General features: G+C 42.6%; 1 protein-coding gene across 2 annotated transcripts; it reads left to right on the plus strand.

Annotated features, from left to right (window-relative positions):
* The first annotated feature begins 659 nt into the window (after positions 1-659).
* Positions 660-16,287, plus strand: DYRK2 (dual specificity tyrosine phosphorylation regulated kinase 2). 2 transcript variants are annotated; one of them, XM_072863191.1, is made up of 3 exons: positions 661-1,040; positions 1,819-1,955; positions 10,539-16,287. In XM_072863191.1, the coding sequence occupies exons 1-3, from the start codon at positions 986-988 to the stop codon at positions 12,138-12,140; spliced, it is 1,794 nt and encodes a 597-aa protein (XP_072719292.1). In that variant the 5' UTR covers positions 661-985; the 3' UTR covers positions 12,141-16,287. The 2 variants fall into 2 exon arrangements, with proteins under 2 accessions (XP_072719303.1, XP_072719292.1); XM_072863202.1 differs by lacking the exon at positions 1,819-1,955 and having other exon boundaries at positions 660-1,040.
* Positions 16,288-19,628: the final 3,341 nt, after the last annotated feature.

The following is a 19,628-nucleotide window of genomic DNA, read 5'->3' on the forward strand; positions in this document are numbered from 1 at the left end:
CACTTATGACTGCAGGGCAATCCCAAAAGCTCTTTTCCCTCGCTGCTATTTTTTAAGTTTTCGTCCCATTACACGTTTATTTATCCTTCCTCCCACAGTGTCATTTTTGTCCTTCCAGTTTGACACAAGTGACCCCCGCTGCCTGAGGAGTTGGTGATCCCCCGACTTCTCCCCCCCCTTCCCCCGACTCCCACACACTCCGATTTCCCCGCCGACATCGCCCCCCTCCCCGCCGCACACACCGGCACTGTCGGGGCGAGGGGCCGGGCGGGCTACCAGCCCCTGCTCGGCACAGTCTGGGGGCGACGGGGAGAGGCGCTGGCTGCCTGCCGGCGGCCAAGATGGCTGTGACCCGGGGGTGACCAACGGCCGGGCGGGCACGCGCGCCCCACCCCGCGCCCAGGGGCCCGGCGCGAGGCGGCCGTTGGGCGGGGGGGGGGGCCGGGGCGCGCTCCCCGCCCCGCGCTGAGGGAACGTGCGGGTGCAGGGGGGAGCGGCGGGCCGCGCCGCCGCCGCCGCGGAGCGGAGCGGAGAGGACAGGAGCGGTAGGGGAGGGGAGGGAAGGGGGCGGCAGGGAGGGACGGAGGGAGGGGAGGCGGCCGACGGGGCGGGGACTGCCCCTCCAGTGCGCTGTTTGTCCCTGTTCCGCCGCGCGAGGAGGAGGGCCCTGTCCGGCCGCCTTCTGCTGCCCCCTCCTCCGTGTGAGGGGACCGGGGCGACCGGGGCGGGGGCGGGGGAGGTGATGAGCTTGGGCCGGGGGCTGCGGCGGCGGCGCGGCTGCTGCTGCTGCTGCGGCGGCAGGCGACGGCGGGCCGTTGGAGGGTCTGTCCGGCCGGCCCGGGGCCAGGGGGATGCAGCGGAGGACGTGTCTGGGTCTGGGTGTAGCTGATCGGAGAAGAGAGGCAGCCGCCGACCGGAGAGGCCGAGGAGCAGCGGAGGAGAGCCACCCTGACATGCCTTTTCCTCTCCCTCCTCTCCAGCGGCCATGTTAACCAGAAAACCCTCAGCTAGCGCCGCCGCTAGTGCTGCCTACCCAGCCGGTAAGGAGAGGGCCGCCGCGATCGCCACCGCGCCGGGCTGCGGGCTCCCCGCGCCGCCCCTGCCGCGCTGGGCCGGGCCGCGCCGGGCCGGGCCGTGGGGGGGGGGTAGGGAGGCTTGGCCGCCCCGCGGCTGCCCCCGCAGCTGCCGCCGCAGCGGGGCCGTGCGTGTCGGAACAATGATCCACCCTCCCCCCGGCAACCGAGCCCGGGGGGCTGGCGGGGGTCTGCGTGTTCGGCTCCGGCGTGCTGTTGTTGTGCGGGGTGGCGAGGTCGCCTCAGGGAAGTGGGGGGGGGGGGGAAGAGAAATCACTTAGAAAAACGACCCAGGAAAAACTGGGAATCGCTGCGTTTGCCGGAGCGGCCGCGTTTGACAGGGGGCAGCCAGTGCTCGTCTCCTCTTCCCGCTGCAGACTTGTGAACTCCTGGCGGGTCCCCGGCGGCGCCGGGATTTCGCCGGGCCAGACGGCTCGGGGGGGTCGGGCGGCCGTCCAGCCCCGAGGCGTGTGCGGGGCAGAGCCGGCTTGTTCTCCCGGTTAGGCGCCTGCCGGTGGCGGGTTAATCTCGGATGAAGGGTTTAGCCGGGCGAGCGTGGCCCGCCCGCGCTATTAGCCGGATCGGTGTGTGTGTGCGCCGCGGCGATGATTAGCTTTTAATGGCTTCTGCCTGAAGCAAGACGGGCGGCGGTGCCGGCGAAGCGCCGGGGCCGCCGCCGCCCCGACGGCCGCGCTGCCTGAGGGGCCGCCGCTGCTCTCCGTGCTCACCCCTCTGCTCTCCGCAGGCAGGGCAGGGGACAGCGGCCGCCCGCTGCAGTCTTCCCCGGGCACCGGAGCCGGGGTCTCCCGGGCAGGAGCTGGGACCGGCCCGCCGTCGCCCCTCGCATTGCCGCCGCTCAGGGCCAGCAACGCCTCCCACACGGTGAGCCCGGGTACGGGGCGGGGGGCCGGGATGGGGTGGGGGGGCGTCCGGCCCCGGGGGCTTGACCGCGCCGCCGCCGCTTTCCTTTCGCCGGGTGTCCCCCGCGGCGGGACCGAACCCCAACGGGCACCCCGGGGTGGGAGAGGGCAGGGGCCCCGCCGCCGCGGGCGCCCCGTCCCGCCCAACGAGGTGTTTGGTGCTTAAGCAAAGTGCATTTAATTTCTGCAGACTCGAATGAAATCTGCATGTTTGTTGTGAGGCTGGGACTCTGTGACTGCACTGAGAAGCAGCGTTCTCCCCCGCCCCCCCCCCCCCAGCCCCCCTTCAGTCTGGTTTTGTGTCTCATTTTCAGTGACAAATTCGATCTTCCACACTCACACAGAGGAGCTGTTCTGGTAAATGCGTTTTTTGAGATGACATTATTTTGGCAATGAGGTTAGTCACTGTGATTAAAGGGTCACATGAACTGTGGTGAAAAATGAAGGCTGTTCTCCCCTTATATGTCTGATTAGCTCGGGCTGATAGCTGTCTTCCCTAGAAATAGCTATCACCGTACACGGGGACAATGATTGGATGAATCCGACTTTTATTGCTGCAGTAGTTTACCTAAAGAAATAAGCACTGATGGCATGAAAAGGATGTTATTTTCCGGTTCTGTGATATCTCACATTATCTCCCACTCCTAGTTAATCTACTAGGAATGAAACTTCCCAAGTACGCCACTATATATGGATGAGAGAGGGTATCTCTGTCCTGAAGGCATGACAGAGTAGAGAGAGGGGTCTATACGTTGTCATGTTAACACTAAATATCTGAAATTTTTCTTGCATACATTTCCTTTTAAATTATGAAAGATTTCGTACTGACCCTGAAAGGCATTGATGGCATACTTTTCTTAGAATTAATGAGTTCTTCATGGATGCTCACATACTATCTTTGTAAACATATGGCAGAGCTTTAAATGGTAATGTGATTATGAGCTAGTGGAAGGTGAAACTATGCATTTAGATATTAGTGTTTCAGTGACTTCCTATGTAGCTTCAGGGGTAAAAGCATTTTATTCAAATCCATTTATAGAAAGAATTGGCTTATATTAAAAAAAATCAATATATGTAGGATGTTCTCAAAAGGAATGATGAATATTCTGCAAATTCAAGGTGGAGCTGCATACTTGAGATCAACATCATTGTATATTTATGTAGCTAGAGTATATATCTGAATTGTTCATTAGTATCAAAGGCCAATTTTTTCACATTCATATACTAGTTAAGTGCTGGTTGATTTTTAGAGTTGGGGCAGCAGCTTGATTTTTTTATAAAAACAGAAAAGAAGGAACATAGTACAAACAGCCTGGACACCCATCATGAAACTGCACATACAGGTGGGCCTACAAATAACAGGAGCCCACATGTAACAGAGCCCAGGCTTAATTTAGGATTTGTGAAAGTGCAGTGGTCCAGCTATATATCTGGGACTACTTACTAATTTTGGAAGTACAGAACTCTGGTATTTTTATACATAGATTGATATGTGTGCATGTGTATTATCTATAGTGTCTGTGCATACATACAGATATTTTTATACATAGATTTATATGTGTGTATTATCTGTAGTGTCTGTGCATCTGTGCATATATACATATATAAAGATGAAGTCTTTATGAAAGCATGCAAGGGGTGTTCAAGCGTTACATTTCTTTATTTCTAGTATTTTTATACATATATCACTGTATATATGCATATGTTTATAGCATATGTGCATGTGTATGTATATATATGTGTGTGTATATATATATACACATAGAGGTGAAGTACTTATGGAAGCACACAGGGATCATCAAGCATTATATTACTGTCTTTCATGTCCCTCTACATTCTGACTGTTGCAAACTCTGCCTTTCCTTTGTGATACAGAGCCTACTCTACAGTATTTATTTAGCCTTGGGTACTATTACAGTAAATACGTCAGACTGCCTGTCTGAATTTTGTAGGTGGTTATTTTGTGGTTGGCTAACAACTTTTTGCGGTAAGGATCAGATGTGACATCAGAATGTTGGATTTTAACCTAAAAAAAAAAAAAAGGGCTATATCTGTTATGTGATCTTTCTATAAACTTCAGGTCTACTGACCTCAGCTGACACTGACTGATTGAAACCATTGGTTTTGCATCCCACTACTTCCTCCAATCAGACCTATTTAAAATGGAACATTTCCGTTTTCTTAAACCATTTTCCTTCTTTGTGTTCATTTACTTACTCTGTTTTCATCCCTGTTGTATCTGTGTGACTTCTGTAATAGCTAAAAATTGAGAGTATTTATCTTTGTGTTTCAAACTTTCAGAAGATATAGTTTGCTGAAGTGGTTGAACTTGACAGTGGCTGGATGTAAGCATGTGCATTGTATATACACTAGTTGTGAAGAGAGACTGAGATTGAAGATAGTTTTTCGTTTAAGTTAAAGAGTTTTGCTTTTAATTCAGACAGAGAAGAAATCCACTACCTGTCGTATTTCTTGCAGCTGTGAGTTGTGTGATCTAGCCTCTAGTGAAACTGTTGTCGCCTACTTTCAAGTGAAGTTTCATTGTTTGGTAGAATATAAGAGCATGGGAGAGCATGGGTAGAAGGGGGGAAGATGCTGTTTTACACAGGCTTCGTATAACAGGGCAGAGGTTTTGGCTGCAGTCTCTGCAATCACGGCAACCTTTGTTGCTAAGCAGGCTGTTGTGTATTGTACCAGGGAAAGGCTTTGTTTATTTTTTAAGAAAATTTGTGGCTTCACCCTAGGCTTAGTTGTGTCTGCTTCCATTCCTGACTATCTTTTTGGCTTATGGGAGAAAACATGAACTTATTTCCAGCCCTTGTCCTCTTAATTTTCCTCTCCAAAGTCATTGCTTTCTCTTTTGAAGCCTTAAGTTCTTTCCTTGATGATTGGAACCTTTTTCTATTCACTCTCTCCTGCTTCATGATGGTGTTCGTACATCCACTTGACATGCTGCGGTAGAGATTATCTTGCTTGCCTGCTGCTCTGCTCATGTAAATCCCCACGCGTCTGTGCGTCCCTCTCCCAGACTCTTGTCTCTGTCTTCTGCCTACCTCCATCTCTGTTCGTTCTTATTTGGCACGTATCCCTGCATTCTGCACTCTTCCTGTTTCTCTTGCAGTAAAGCAGTCTTAATCTTTTTCTCCTCCTGTCTAGTACTGCAACAACAACCCATTTACAGTGCATGATTCAGTGCCCTCCCTTTTCAAGCCCTTTCTAAGATTTCCCTACAGCAAGCCTGTTTTCTTTTGCCACCAGGGATGAATGTCTATCCATATACTTTTGCATCAGTCATTCAGTCTTGATCTTAAAAATTTTAAATTTAAAAATTTTAAAAAATTAATTTACATTATAATGGAACAGAGATTCCTGGACTCTGTTAACATGAAGATCTGGTGGGTCACATGCTGCAAATTTTTATTGTGGGCAGCTGCTTTAAAGTAGGTAAAAACAAAGAAAATACCTTCCTATTGTTGTGTTTTCATGTAATAATGCCACAGAAATGCTGTCACATTTGAGTGGAAATAACTATACAGTCATGGCCTGGACTTTGCTGTATCTAGATTTCTTTGGATGTTTCTTCTTCTTTTACATAAAACTTGTGTCTAGGGGGAATATGAAGCTATGAAATTTGGGCTCCAACAGTTGGTGGCTGTGTTGTGGGGACCGCAGTACATCTGGGCGCATCTCTCGTGTACACTTCAGCTTACCTGAAGGGTTCAGTTTAGTGTGCATTGACTGTCCTTTTTGGTTTCAACATGCGTAATACATGCAGGGTGTCCCAGAAGTATTCAGACTCACCGCACCTGCATAGGCCTGACAGGAGGAAAAAAAATTATGAATTGGTATCACTCTTGAGGCATAGTTCTGTCTGTGAAAATATTTGCTATATAAAGTCAAAGTTAACTTTTCAAAAAATAAGCTTATATGGAGCAGATATGACAGCAGTAAAAAGTCCAAATGGTGTGTTTTTTCTACAGCTCTTGAGCCACAAGCTCTTTAGGACAAGGGCTTAGTCTTTTTCGGTGTATAAAACCCATAGTCATAATAAAACTGTTATGATAATCCTGCATTATTGTTATCATACTAATTAGCAGCTATTTTTAGTTCTGAACAGAGGAATGCTGTTGAATTCATTTATCAAGGAAAAAAAGGCCTTTTGTACGTTTGCTCAGGCTGTAGTCAACAAAATAGGCAGTGACGCGTGCTATACCTGATACTGTATACCTCTAGCATGTTAGACACAGTAGGGCTGAAACTGGCATGCCCAAAAATGCTGTAAAGAAAGGGGTATATAGTGTAACATTTATTCTTTAATTAAGTTACTACTTTGGAACACTATTTCTCCCTTGTCCTCATCTATGCAAAGTGATAGCAGATAAAGACATCTTATTCCTGTGCAGTATTTCAGCAGGCCATTGTGATTGCTTTATTATTAAGATTCATTTTATAAACCTTTTTAGATTCTGATTGACAGCCAAATCTTTTTGTCTGGGGTTTTGCTCAAAATAAAATGATAATATATAGCTGAAGTGTGTGTCTGTCTTGGATAGTTTTATAGGGTGCTAATATCACACCAAGTGACTTTTACAAAGATGGTATATGATACAACTACATAATGTCTTGATGCTTTTAGAAGATAAAGTTGAGAAGAGGTATATGCTCTGGTGGTGTTCAATCCTATAGTCATAGTCTTGTACAAGGTCTTGAAACAGACCGTTGCGTTGGCTGAGTGTTACCGCAAAGGAACTGTCAGTTGGTTTGCCTTCTTGTTAGCAGGGTGGACTCAGTTTTATGCTACTTCTATGTTGTTACAGGTCTGTAGTCTAAGTATAGTAAGTTACTGTTCTACTTCTGTCCCTAAACCCATTTGTGAAAACAAAAAACAAACCCCAAACACTCCCACCCCCTAAAAAAAGTGGGTTTTTTTTCCTTTTGCCTGGTGTCTCTATTTCAAAGCTTAGGTGAATGTTTTTGGCATAGCCATCAGCTTCCATAGTCTAAGCAAACCAAAGTTAAAGCAAAATGGTAGTGGTGATTTTGAAGTTACAAAAAAGTACTGAGAGAGGAAAAAAATCCATTGTAATATTTGCTGTTTTGTAATTGATGTTGCCAGAAGATTCAGGAAGATTAGTTCTTTGAGTTCAAGCTTACCTGTTATTTCAATATGTTTTATGGTGAAATGTGTACATCAGTAAGGTTTTGAAGATGTGCGCTATAAAAATATGTAAATCTTAGGAGGTGTAGATGGGTCTGAGTACAGGCAGTAAAATATATAATAAGTAAGCTGCATAAGTGCATGCAGGTTACCAGCTGTGTTGGTTGTTGGTTCTGGAATTTACAGGCCCATCTGCAGAAGCAAAAGGGAGATGTGTTATAAACCTCTCAGGCTTATGGTTTCGGATTAAAGGCTGATGGAGCTTCTGTGTGCTGTGAACAGTTCGGTACTGGACTAAGAAGGCTGTAGTCCTTTGTAGCTTCCCAAGCCCATTAGTTGTGGTTCAGGGAACTTACAGCGTCACTGGTGAAGCCTGTGGAGCTTGTAAGCAGTGCAAGCCTGAACTTGACAGCAATCTCAGGCACCTGGTAGCCAGAAGTAGATAGGCAGAGCAAAGGGCTGGTGAGAATCCAACCCTCATCCAGGCTGGAAATAGAAGAAGAGGTGGTGATTCTTACGCAGGCAGTACCCTGAGATGGGGAAAATCCATTTTTCATATTGACTTTGTGATTGTGATGTGTCCGATAGCTCTGAAACTCCTGTTGGGGTTTTTGAAAGAAAAGTGAGCTCTCGTCTCCCCCACAGCTTTTGGAATAGAGCCTGTGCTAATTTGGTGTCTTTTCTTCCACAAAGAAAACCAGTGCTACTGTCTGCATCTGCATTTGCATTCCCAAGCAGCAGCTGACTGAAACAGGCAAAACCGGTCACTTTGGATTTGGGGTGAAGCTGGGATAATGCTGGTGATTTCATTCTGCTGCTTGGAAAAAAAAGCCAACCTGTGAGCAGCAAGAGAAACCATGAGGCTGCCTGAAGGTGCAGGAAGCAGAACTACATGGTTTACACTTTAGAATGTGTTTGCAAACATGCTTTTAGGAAAAATAACTCTTCAGTCCCTGTTGAGAGTGGATAAATGTTTGGTTTTTTCCAAGCCCTGATACAAAGCAAATAACTGAAGGTTTGAAGAATTCCCCAGTACATTTATTGAAACAAGCAGTGCTTAAGAAGGGCAGAAAATAGTTAACTCTGAAAACAGGTGACTCGAGTGGAAAAAAAATATTAATTCAAGTTGTGAACTGTGACAGTGAGTACTTGGGTTAAGAAATTCTTAAAGATGGTTTTCTCCCCTATGCTCTTTCTTCCTCCTTGTCTGTACATTAGTATTGTCTACTCTCGGTTTGTCCAGATATGCTCTGCTTTGTTGTTCAACCAGTGCTGCAGAAGAAATGTTTGTACCTGGAATTTCCTAGCTTGAGTACTTGTAGTCTGTACAGTTACTCTGCTGCTTCATTGTGCATTTCTCACTTACGCAGTTTTGCAATACGGCATGTGCTGAACCTCCAACACATCTTACTTACTAGATCGGGGTCTTCTGAGATGCATCATGTAGCAGCTCTTGGGGCCGAATTTTCTTTTTTTCAGTAACTGCTGTTTATATAGGAAATCAGGGCAACCTTCAGGAAACTGCTACTGCAGTGTGCTTCAAATTTGACCTGAAGGAATTCCCTCTAGGCATGATAGGCTCGTTAAATTCCCTTGATGATTTAATTCCTGGTGCTTTTGAGACATCAAACTAGGAAGGGAATTAATGTCAATATCCTGTATATCTTCACTGTGCTTAAATATTACAAACATCTTTGCTCTGAATTGCAATTGTGTGGTAATGCTTTCTATGAGATTGATCAAATTTGATAGTGTGAGCCCAAATTGCTCTGCAAATAAATGTACACAGCCACACTGCAATGATGAAATAAAATGGACCAGTTATTCAGCATGAGTCAAAATGGAATCAGAATAGCAGTGAACTCAGCAGAATCAATCCCGGAGAGCTCTTGTTCTTACATTGTGTGAGTTTCAGAGCTGCAAATTTAAAAATCTTATCCAAAGGTGAAGCTGGTGTCCAGCTGGCTACTCCTTGGGAACAAGTTACTGAATTTACAAAAACATGCTTCTGCCATATCAGACTGGTACCTTAACAGAAGCACAAAGTTACCTAGAGTCTGCGTTGCATGTCTTGGTTTTCTCATTAGGAAGCAGCACAGATTTCATTGCCTCATGTCACAGCACACAACTGTCATTTTCATTTCAGCAACCTTAAGTGAACAGGGAATGCGTTTTCCTTAGCTGCCTAGAAAAAATAAGGTTCAGATTAAAAGTGCTCTCAACCCTGGCTTGATCATCTGTCTGACAGTATCGGTGAACTTTTGGTTAGTAATTTGGCATAAATATTAAGACTGGTGAATCAGCTGGAGAGACAGCAGGGGAATTCTTCCCACGTTTGTATAAGACCAGGCAGAAGACAAACTAATTATCCTCTACTTTACAGCGAATGAGGAATTCTAAGGACAGCTATTTTAGTGGCAAGTATATGCTTGTAAATTTCTCATTGCTCCTTAAAAATAACAGGTTTTGAGCAATAGCCTTTTTCACACCCTGGTACTTCCAATGTTTCTTTGCTTGAAAATGCTGAATGCTGCTGTTTATTCCCTTGTGAAAACTGTCAAGAACAAATGTAATTTCTAAAATCAACTAATCATTTTTTCCGCTTCTTTAAAATCAAGTTACTTGTATGTTCTTCAAGGCAAAGATTTTCTTTCCACTCAAGGCTGTATTGGGCCCCAAATCTCATCTTGGTTAAAAGTTACTGTAAGACTGGTTTGGGAAAGTGCTAAAGGATATGTGTATGCTTCATTGATCTGAATGCTGTGCTAGATAGTGACTGTCTCAATTGCAAGCAGTGAATGGCATCTCTTGAACTTCAGACATGAGCAGGTTCTTTTCCTCTTTGTGCATGTCACAGCACATTCCTTATTGCTTAAAGTTGTATCTGGAGCTTTTGATATACAGCAAATTCAGGAACAAGTTAAAATCTTGATTTCTGAGAACAGGTGACTAGGAGAGCCTTAGCCATGTAAGTTCTAGGCATTATATATTGATCTCCAGCATCAATAAAACTGCTAGTATGTTCTGTAAAGTCTAATTTAATGTCCCTCAAGCATACTTCTTGATGTTACAGGACTGTTGCCTTGAAGATTCCTTGGAGGAATTGTTAGCTTATCATGGTAGCACATCTGTGACTGCCTTGTTGCACACATTTTAGAGAGTCATGAAAGTGGCATTTGAGAAACAAGGATCTGGAAAATTTAATAGCATCTAGCAGTGTCACAGTATATGTGCTGTATTTTTTAGATTATCTGTAGACAGCTGACTTCTAAGAAGATACTTAGTTTTGAGGTGATTTAGGCAGGATGGCAGGTTGCAGAATGAATGATGAAGCATAGAGTTCATGCCTTTCTTGTTAACTGGGTATGTATTTATTTTCAATTTTAGGTTGGAGGCAGTAAGCACACAATGAATGAGCACCTCCATGTTGGTAGCCATGGACAAATCCAGGTTCAGCAGCTGTTTGAAGACAATAGTAACAAGAGGACGGTTCTGACGACACAGCCAAATGGACTTACAACGCTAGGCAAATCTGGATTGCCAGTGGTTCAGGACAGACAGTCAGAGAGTGCTCACAGACGACAAGGGAGCTCCAGCTCTTTAAAATCTACAGATGGAACAGGGAAGGTGAAAGCCTCCGTTATGACACCAGAGCAGGCAATGAAGCAATACATGCAAAAATTAACAGCTTTTGAGCATCATGAGATTTTTAGCTACCCTGAAATATACTTTTTGGGTCCAAATGCAAAGAAGCGGCAAGGTGTGATTGGTGGTTCAAACAATTGCGGGTACGATGATGACCAAGGGTCTTATATACAAGTACCCCATGATCATATTGCATACAGGTATGAAGTCCTGAAAGTTATAGGGAAAGGAAGCTTTGGGCAGGTGGTGAAGGCCTACGATCACAAGATGCATCAGCATGTGGCACTAAAAATGGTGAGAAATGAAAAACGTTTCCACCGCCAAGCTGCGGAAGAAATTAAGATCCTGGAGCATCTCCGGAAACAAGATAAGGATAACAACATGAATGTTATTCACATGTTGGAAAACTTCACATTCCGCAGCCATATCTGCATGACATTTGAATTGCTGAGCATGAACCTGTATGAATTAATAAAGAAAAACAAGTTTCAGGGCTTTAGCCTGCCTTTGGTCCGCAAGTTTGCCCACTCAATTTTACAGTGCTTGGATGCTTTGCACAAAAACAGAATAATTCACTGTGACCTTAAACCTGAGAACATTCTGTTGAAGCAACAGGGTAGAAGTGGTATTAAAGTGATTGATTTTGGCTCAAGTTGTTATGAGCATCAACGTGTCTACACTTACATTCAGTCACGTTTTTACCGTGCACCTGAAGTCATCCTTGGTGCTCGTTATGGGATGCCCATAGATATGTGGAGCTTGGGCTGTATTCTAGCAGAGCTTCTCACTGGTTATCCACTTTTACCTGGAGAAGATGAAGGAGACCAGCTGGCTTGTATGATTGAGCTATTGGGCATGCCTTCTCCAAAACTCTTAGATTCATCCAAGCGAGCCAAAAACTTCGTGAGCTCTAAGGGTTATCCCCGCTATTGCAGCATCACAACCTTGTCTGATGGCTCTGTAATACTTAACGGTGGACGCTCTCGGAGGGGAAAACTACGTGGCCCACCAGAGAGCAGAGAATGGGGTAATGCATTAAAGGGATGTGATGATCCCCTGTTCCTTGACTTCTTAAAACAGTGTTTAGAATGGGATCCTGCTATCCGTATGACACCCAGCCAGGCTTTGCGGCATCCCTGGCTAAGGAGACGGTTGCCAAAGCCTCCAACTGCGGAGAAGGCCTCGGCGAAGAGAATTGCAGAGAGCACTGGTGCTATAACGTCGATTTCCAAGTTACCTCCAACTTCAAGCTCGGCTTCAAAACTGAGGACTAATTTGGCACAGATGACAGATGCCAATGGGAATATTCAGCAAAGAACAGTGTTGCCAAAACTCGTTAGCTGAGTTTGAAGAACCCAATGCTGTTAATATGAGAGATACAATGTGGCTGAGCCTTATTTGTATGAAAAAGTAGCTCAGATATACATTTTTATTTGCTCAATAACTTTATTCATTTGTATCTTTCAGCACTCATTTTAAATGTAAGAAATGTTGATTTTGTTTTTATAAAAACACGGGGACAATGCTTTAAGTTTTTATACTTATTTTTTAAAATGTTTGTCTTCTACAGTACAATTAGCCTTACTGTAACTAGTGTGACACAGTAATAAACATCAGTGGCAGGCCACTGGTTACAACAAGACTGTCATGCATTGCAGCGTGGTGTCAAAGGTATTAACCTTTCTCTTCCATGGTTCATATTAGGTTTCACCTGGGGTAAATTTGTAAGACTCTACCTTTTGGATTTTATGGGTATGGTTCTTGATTCTGCAAACACTCACACCTATGCCTGACTGGACGCCAGGGAGAATACTCAAAGAAATACAGTTAAGCACCTGTAAACTTGTAATTTGAAGTGGAGCCATAGCATGTTACATGGTCATTTTCTGTATGGTAGCCCAGAGAAAGTAGTAGAGACTATATCACTAATGATACGGTCACCTCCTATGGAATGCTTTCTCTATTCAAAAGTAATGCTTTTTGATTAAAATGAGCATTTAAATATAATGCAAAAAATAAGAACTTCCAGGGCTAAAAGACTCTCTTACCTTGTATGCTGTGTGGTAGAGTGAGAGGAACGGGCAGTCTAGAAAGAATGAAGATGGAAGTGTGTCTGTTCCTCTAAATCTGAAAGTGACTGATGAGTTGGTAAAGCATATAAGGTATATAACAATGAGCATTCACACTGGGCTTCTCCCCCCTTCCCCCCGTTTTCTTTTCTCTCCTAATGTGCAGCCTGGTCTCCCTAAATCACATAGGCAGAAGTGGTCGTTCTGTCAGTTTTACACTGTAACTTCCAGACTGTTATGCTACATGGATTTCACAGATTGCTTTTATTTCTTCTGACAATGTTTGTCTGAGCAATTGTGACCTCTCTGGTACATTTACACTTCAGATTAAATCTGCGTGTAGGGGCAAACGCTATGTTACTACATTGCTTTCTGTAGAAAAGCACTTCACCTTAGACAGCATAACTGTAGATGGAAAGATCCTCAGTGGAAAGCTTTTGAGTTGGCAGATGCCATCCTAGATACTTTCTAATAAGGGAGAATTACCAAAGGAAAGTAAAATGTTTGGAATTTGATTTGGTCTTTGGTATTTGTAGCTGAAAATTAACTTTGAAGGAACAGTTAGAGATATGTGTGGGTTTGTTCATGTGTGTGTGTGCTAATGCTTGGTTTTTCTTTTTTACTTTTAACTGCATTCATGGAAGAAAGATGGTCTTTACTGAGGAATAAGATCTAGACCTATGAGAGAAATATTCACGCATTGTAGCATGTTTTCAACAGGAACAGTTTGAAATCTAAGATCAGTATTTCATCACATACAATGGCTGTGGTCTACACTGGATGTATAAAACATATGAAAAGGGAATTTTAAACAAAGTAGAACATAATCTAGAAGGGTTTATAGACGGTAGAACAAGACATACTAGAATGGGTTGCATTAAACCTCAATAACTTTACTATAAGCAACATTTATATGCACAGATTGTACTGAGTTACTTGTACAAATTATGAGAAATACTTAAAGCATGGTCCCCTGAGAGGCCAAGAAAGTTTCCGGTTAAGTTCTCCTTCATATTCATTACTTTACCACTTACAGCTTAATTTTTTTGGTTGGTTGGTTGGTTGATTTTTAATTTAATGTAAGACTGGGGGAGGGATATAAATGCAAAATGACAGAATTCTCAGGAAACATATCGCTTAACTTCTTGCCAAAAAGTCAACACCTAAAGAAGCTCCAAAAATAATTTCTGAGTAGAGGATGATATTTGTTGATTGATAACTGTAAAAATTAGAGCATCAATCAACCATTTTTCTTACTTTTTTTAAAAAAAAAGATTGTTTCCTGCCTCTAGTCAAATTAAATTATTTAGTGTTAAATGTTCACAACTTTATACAATGTGTGTAAGTGCAATATGTAAACATGTATGAAATCATGTTAAAAATGAAATATAGTAATACAGCTAAGAAAAGTGGCTTTTGGAATATAAATATCCAGTAAGTTATGGTCAGCAAATTCTAAGTCTGGAAAAGAGATATATTAATTTTCATATAAAATTAACTGACTCTCATGACTTTGGGAATACAATACTGTGTATTTGTCTGCAGTAACTGGGAATCTTTACTTCCTCCACCGCCTACTTGGCTTTACCACTCCTTTCTACCTTAACTCTTCCAGCAAAAGTTAGGAAATAGGGATGCTTATGTTAGGGGCAGAAGAAGAATCACCTCCCTTAATATATTTTAAAGGGAACATTGATACATGTCCCTGCCTTTCATGGCAATTTAAGGTGAAAACATTCATAATGTTAATGGGTCATTAATGGGCTAAAACCACTAAATTTTCTTTTTCATGTAACCAGTTCTTAATGCCAATAATGCATTTATGATCCACCTTCATAGATGCTACCGGAAACTTTAAGGCCAAAATATAGTGTGCAGAGCTATTTTTTTAACCCAGATACAGTGCAACTTCCTCTATACTAAAGGAGCAGCTATATCAAGGTTTTTAAGTGGTGTTGCTGCTTTTTATTGTAGCTTATTTATACCTGTAAAAAAGGAGGGGGGGGGGGAGGATGTTGCCTCTTGCTTTGATGTGATTTTATTCTAAGGGCTCTGATAATTAGGCTGATAGAAGTTGGCTTGGAAGCAGTGCTTAGTCTCACATGTTACCATTGTCTGGGGATGTCTGAGCTATTTTCAGATTTAGTAATAGCACAGTGTTGTCTTGTCTTTGGTTGCAGTCTCACTTGGCTCAGTTTCTTGCACCACTGGAGTGTTCATTACCACTTAAGTGTATTGGAACAACAGAGTGATGCAAGATGTGTAGATTAACAATAGAGGATGGATTGTGCCCTTGGTGTTAACAATGTGCCTTTTGTTACAAATGCCGTGTTGTAGGGCATGCATCTTGGCCTCTTTAACCCTTTGAATACTGGATAGTAGGGATGAAATCTATTTTTAAATTCTATACCTGTCTTAAAACATCCTGTAGATGATCGAGGCCTTAATAGAGACAATAAGGCAATCCAATCACACTGCTAGGCTGGAGAGGACACTCTGTTCTTGTAGTACGTCTTGTTAAGGGGTTAAAGATGGCCCTTCCTCATTGGTTGTAGTTTAACATCAAATTGATTTTTTTTTTTTTAAATAAATTTTTGTTACGGTGACAGTAGACAGAAATCAACTGTATTTGTAAAAATTTACCTCAAACTCTTTAGTTTTATAGTGTGATTTAATCCCAGGGCATTTGGTATGAACCAAAGTGCATTCCTTTTATATGTGCCTGGCTCTTATAAAGGTGGCCAGGGATTTTTACAATTTGGGTGCAAGGCACTTAAGCCACTTTTAACTTGGTGGGTGGTTTGGAGTTATAAATGACTTCATGGGAATGTTGAAAACACTTTAGACATAAGTAGCATCGGGCAATATTAGAATCTTTGGGAAAGGGTGTGCATTATTTGATGCTCTCCATTTTTTAGTATTATTTTTTCCATCAATAATATTTGTGATAAGTACAAAAAGAACTCTTTTTCCAGTCAGCAAAGATTAGAATATTGCCCAGCTTAATGCTATGGTAGCATTTAAATAAAATAACATTTGTGAATTATTGTTTCTAGGGGCTTGTACATCTCTGCTAAAAATTGTAATTACTCAGTTCAACTGCTACAATTATGTCTAAGCAGTAGCTTGGGTTTTTATTGGGCAACGACTTAGACACGTGACTGTAATATGCTGCAACTGTGTGTACTGAAAACATGTGAAAAATGATTGAATGTGGACTGTGTATATATGTATGTATAATTTTCTGTGAGATGCTGCTGTTGCCACTTAACATTAAAGATGTTGTAGTGGGTTTTAATCCTAGTGGCCAGTTTTATGATACTGTATGTATTGTACAGCTGATGACAGGAGTTAAGACTGTTCTAGTGAATATTTGTTACATTTTATTGTTGTGGCCAGAGATCATTTCAGAATAAAATTTTATGTCCTACTTTACTTCTCTCCACTGTACTTTGGGTTTTTCCTAGTCGTAAAGAGAGCCCTTAGAGTGCTGGCATTTCTTACACACGGAAAGGCCTTCTAGCCTGCTGAAGTCAATGCCAGCAGTGCCTTTGTCCCCCAGCGTGCTTACTGGTATCTGTATACAGTAATTACCCATTGCTGGAGGATGACTTTGCTGCTGCTTTATGTGTCTTGACAGCCTTGGATATTGCCCAAAGGCTGCTTTTGCCCTGAGGTTTTTAAAGTTCTTCTCAGGACTTGGAAAGTAATATATTATGTATTTTTATTTGCCCCATACTCGAGAGGAAACATCTTTGGCAGGAATTTTGCCTGCATGGGTGTTTTATTTTTTTTTTAGCTGCTTTTAAAAGATTTTTTAAAATAACAATAGATCTGATTTTATAAGAAATATTTGATTGAGAAAGGTGTAGTGTATATTCTTTTTCTTAAAACTGCTTTAAAAAAGCCCAGATTTCTGCACTGATTTTTGAGTCAGACTGACTTTTCAGAACTTGTCAGACTTAGTAAAGTCCCAGGATAATGAGAACATACTACACAAAGCTGGTAGGCCAGACTGAGCTAAATTCTGTTCGCCTATACATCCAGAGTAATTTCACTGTTTAGCGCAGAACTGTCTTGTGAGTAATTGGCCACATTCTCTTCTTGGTAAGGTCAAAGTACACCCAAAGCAGTTTCATGGAAAAGCTTTCTGATTCAGGTGAGCCCAGGCTGAAATCAAGGGATTTTAACTGCTCTTTAGTGTCTCCTTTTCAGCAAACAGAGTTTACAGCCCCAAAGAGCAGCAAGCCAAAAATTAGAACTTTGTGGATTAAAACCTATTCGTTTAATTACTGTGCTCTTCTGAGGACAAAGGCTTTTTTTTAGTTATTTTAGCTTTTTTAATGAATTTCTTTTCCTTCTAATCTGTCTCTCACCTTCTCCTCCAGCCATCTATCCCTCTTGCCAACTCTTGTACACTTCTGCCACATCTGTTTTTTCATTTGAAGAAGGGTAGGGGCCATCTCGCCTCATTTCAGTTGTCTGGAAATTGGGTTTTGGCCTGTGCCATTTGCTGAGGCTCCCAGTAGCTCATGGGGAAAACTGTGTTGCCCTCTGTCAGCACTGCTCCCTCCCTGGTCTCTGACAGAGAGCTCAGATCCCTGTCTAAAACGGGACCCTCGGAATCCCACCCTGAATGATGGTCCGTAGTTGCTGTTATCTCCACAGTACTTCCTTTTGCGAAGAAATTGTGGCTTCCTTTGGATGTCAGCTGTGCATCTCTTGGGTTTTTTTACAGCAAACCAAGTAAAGAATGTGAGAAGTGTAATTATGATCAGGTACCATGTTCTTTACTTCTAGGTGCTGCTGCTTTTCTTAAAAATACCATTTTGTCCCCTTTTTTTAAGATCTCCTTATTGAAAGATCCAGCATGAATTTTACCTTCATCAGAACGTGAGAAATTCAAAAGCAGGTAAATATTAAGGAAAGTATCTTTATAGGGCTGTCTACAGTCAGGAGCTGGTATTTAGAGTGAAACAAGATACCTGTAGGACGAATAGGGACAAATTTGAGGTAAGCATGATCTTTCCTGGGTTCAATGAAGGTTCAATAATTACGGCGAGATCGGGTTGAGATTGGGAAAGTCTTAAATGCATCTCAGTGTCTGAAAACGGTTAATAACCTATTGTTTCAGTGGAAAAATACCTTTCCTTGAGAGCTTGCCATTTTAGACTCTTTGCTAATAATTAAGGGATAACATTAAAGGGTCTTTTCTGTAGCTAGAACTTTAAAAAAATTATTATACATTTCTTTAAAAAATGTGATTTATAATGCTATTATACTGCTAGCATAGTCTTGTGTTTTATATTTTAATGTTCCTGAGAGGAAGAACATCCTTGAATTTGTCTTGAGTATGTGATACTAGACGTCTCCCAGCCATTAGATATGCTATAGCAGAGTAAAAGTGGCATTGACAGAACTGGTTTCTGTTCCTTCACGGAAATCCTCTGCAACTCTTGGAACTGGGGTTTCTCTGTGTCGTTTTCCCTGTTTGGTTTTGTCTGTTGTTTGTTTGCTTGTTCATTTGTTGGTTTTTAAGAAGTGCTTTCCAGCCTCTGGCTGTGGTGAGTCTTGGATCTCTGCCGACTATCAAGCACTTTGGGATAGGGAATACTGCAAAAATAATGTTTCTTTAGCTTTTTCCCAACAATAAACAGGAAGTCTAGCTTAGTACCAAACTCGGAAGACAGGGAATGCGCATTCACCTCCAGCTGCTGGGTTCCAGTCTCCACACCAGCTGTTAACCTTGTTCTTTAACTTCGGCATGAAGTTCAGCAGAAATGCCAAGTGCTACAGAATGAAATGGCTTGTGTCCATCACTTTGAGGGGGAAAAAGGGACTACAAAAGCAAAGTCATTACATCTTTTTGGAGAAAGTTTGGGATATAGCTGGAGTTAGGGAGAGGTTCTGCTGAGAAGTTCTTGGGCTGGGAGCTCTACATAACACCCTGGGAGGTGACAGCGCAGCGTTCCTGCTAGCAGAGCGGGAACTGTTTTCCCTTTTTTGTAGCCTTTGTTTTCATTTCTTCACTTTGGTTTGTTTCTCTGCAAGCTGGACATGACTATGCATACCTTACGTACCTAAAGATACTATCTGGAGTAGCTGCAAACAGTGAAGTATTACTTTATAACTAACATTGGTGCTGGGAAAACCAGAGGTTCTCATTCAGAGTCTGTCTGACCTGACAGTGCCCTGTGCATAGCACCCACAGAGTCCATATAAGACCGTCTAAATGCAAAGCATTGCAAAATAGAGGTGCAGTGAAGTATTAAACCTTGATTAAACATAATGTGTGACAGATGTGTCCACCAAGCAGAAAAGAAAAGCAATTGACAATTGTATTATAAAGACTTTTCGGCCAAACTCAGTTTTCAAGTATAGTATTGATTTATTTAATAAGACCTCTTTAATTTAATAAAAATGATCTGAATAAAGAGATAACATTAAGATTTTTATTTCAGCTTCAGTGTGGCAGTAAAAATTCCACACTGAATTTATTTTTTTCCCAAGTGTGTGGGGTGCTTACAGACGCTACAAAAATACTTCACTGAAGCCACCTAGGTATAGAGATCTATGCTAATATCTCCTGACAGATGAGCAGGACCTAAACTTAAAGAATGTGTGTGCGTGTGTGTACAACATATATATATGTATGTATGTGTGTATATATATGTATATATGATTCTTTGAAAAACAATACCAAAAACTCTGCAGGCATTCTTTGTAGTGCTTTACAAAGAGAAGAGATGTGGCTTCGTTTTCC

The sequence above is a fragment of the Ciconia boyciana genome, chromosome 1 (assembly GCF_034638445.1).
Source record: "Ciconia boyciana chromosome 1, ASM3463844v1, whole genome shotgun sequence".
Taxonomy (NCBI): Eukaryota; Metazoa; Chordata; class Aves; order Ciconiiformes; family Ciconiidae; genus Ciconia; species Ciconia boyciana.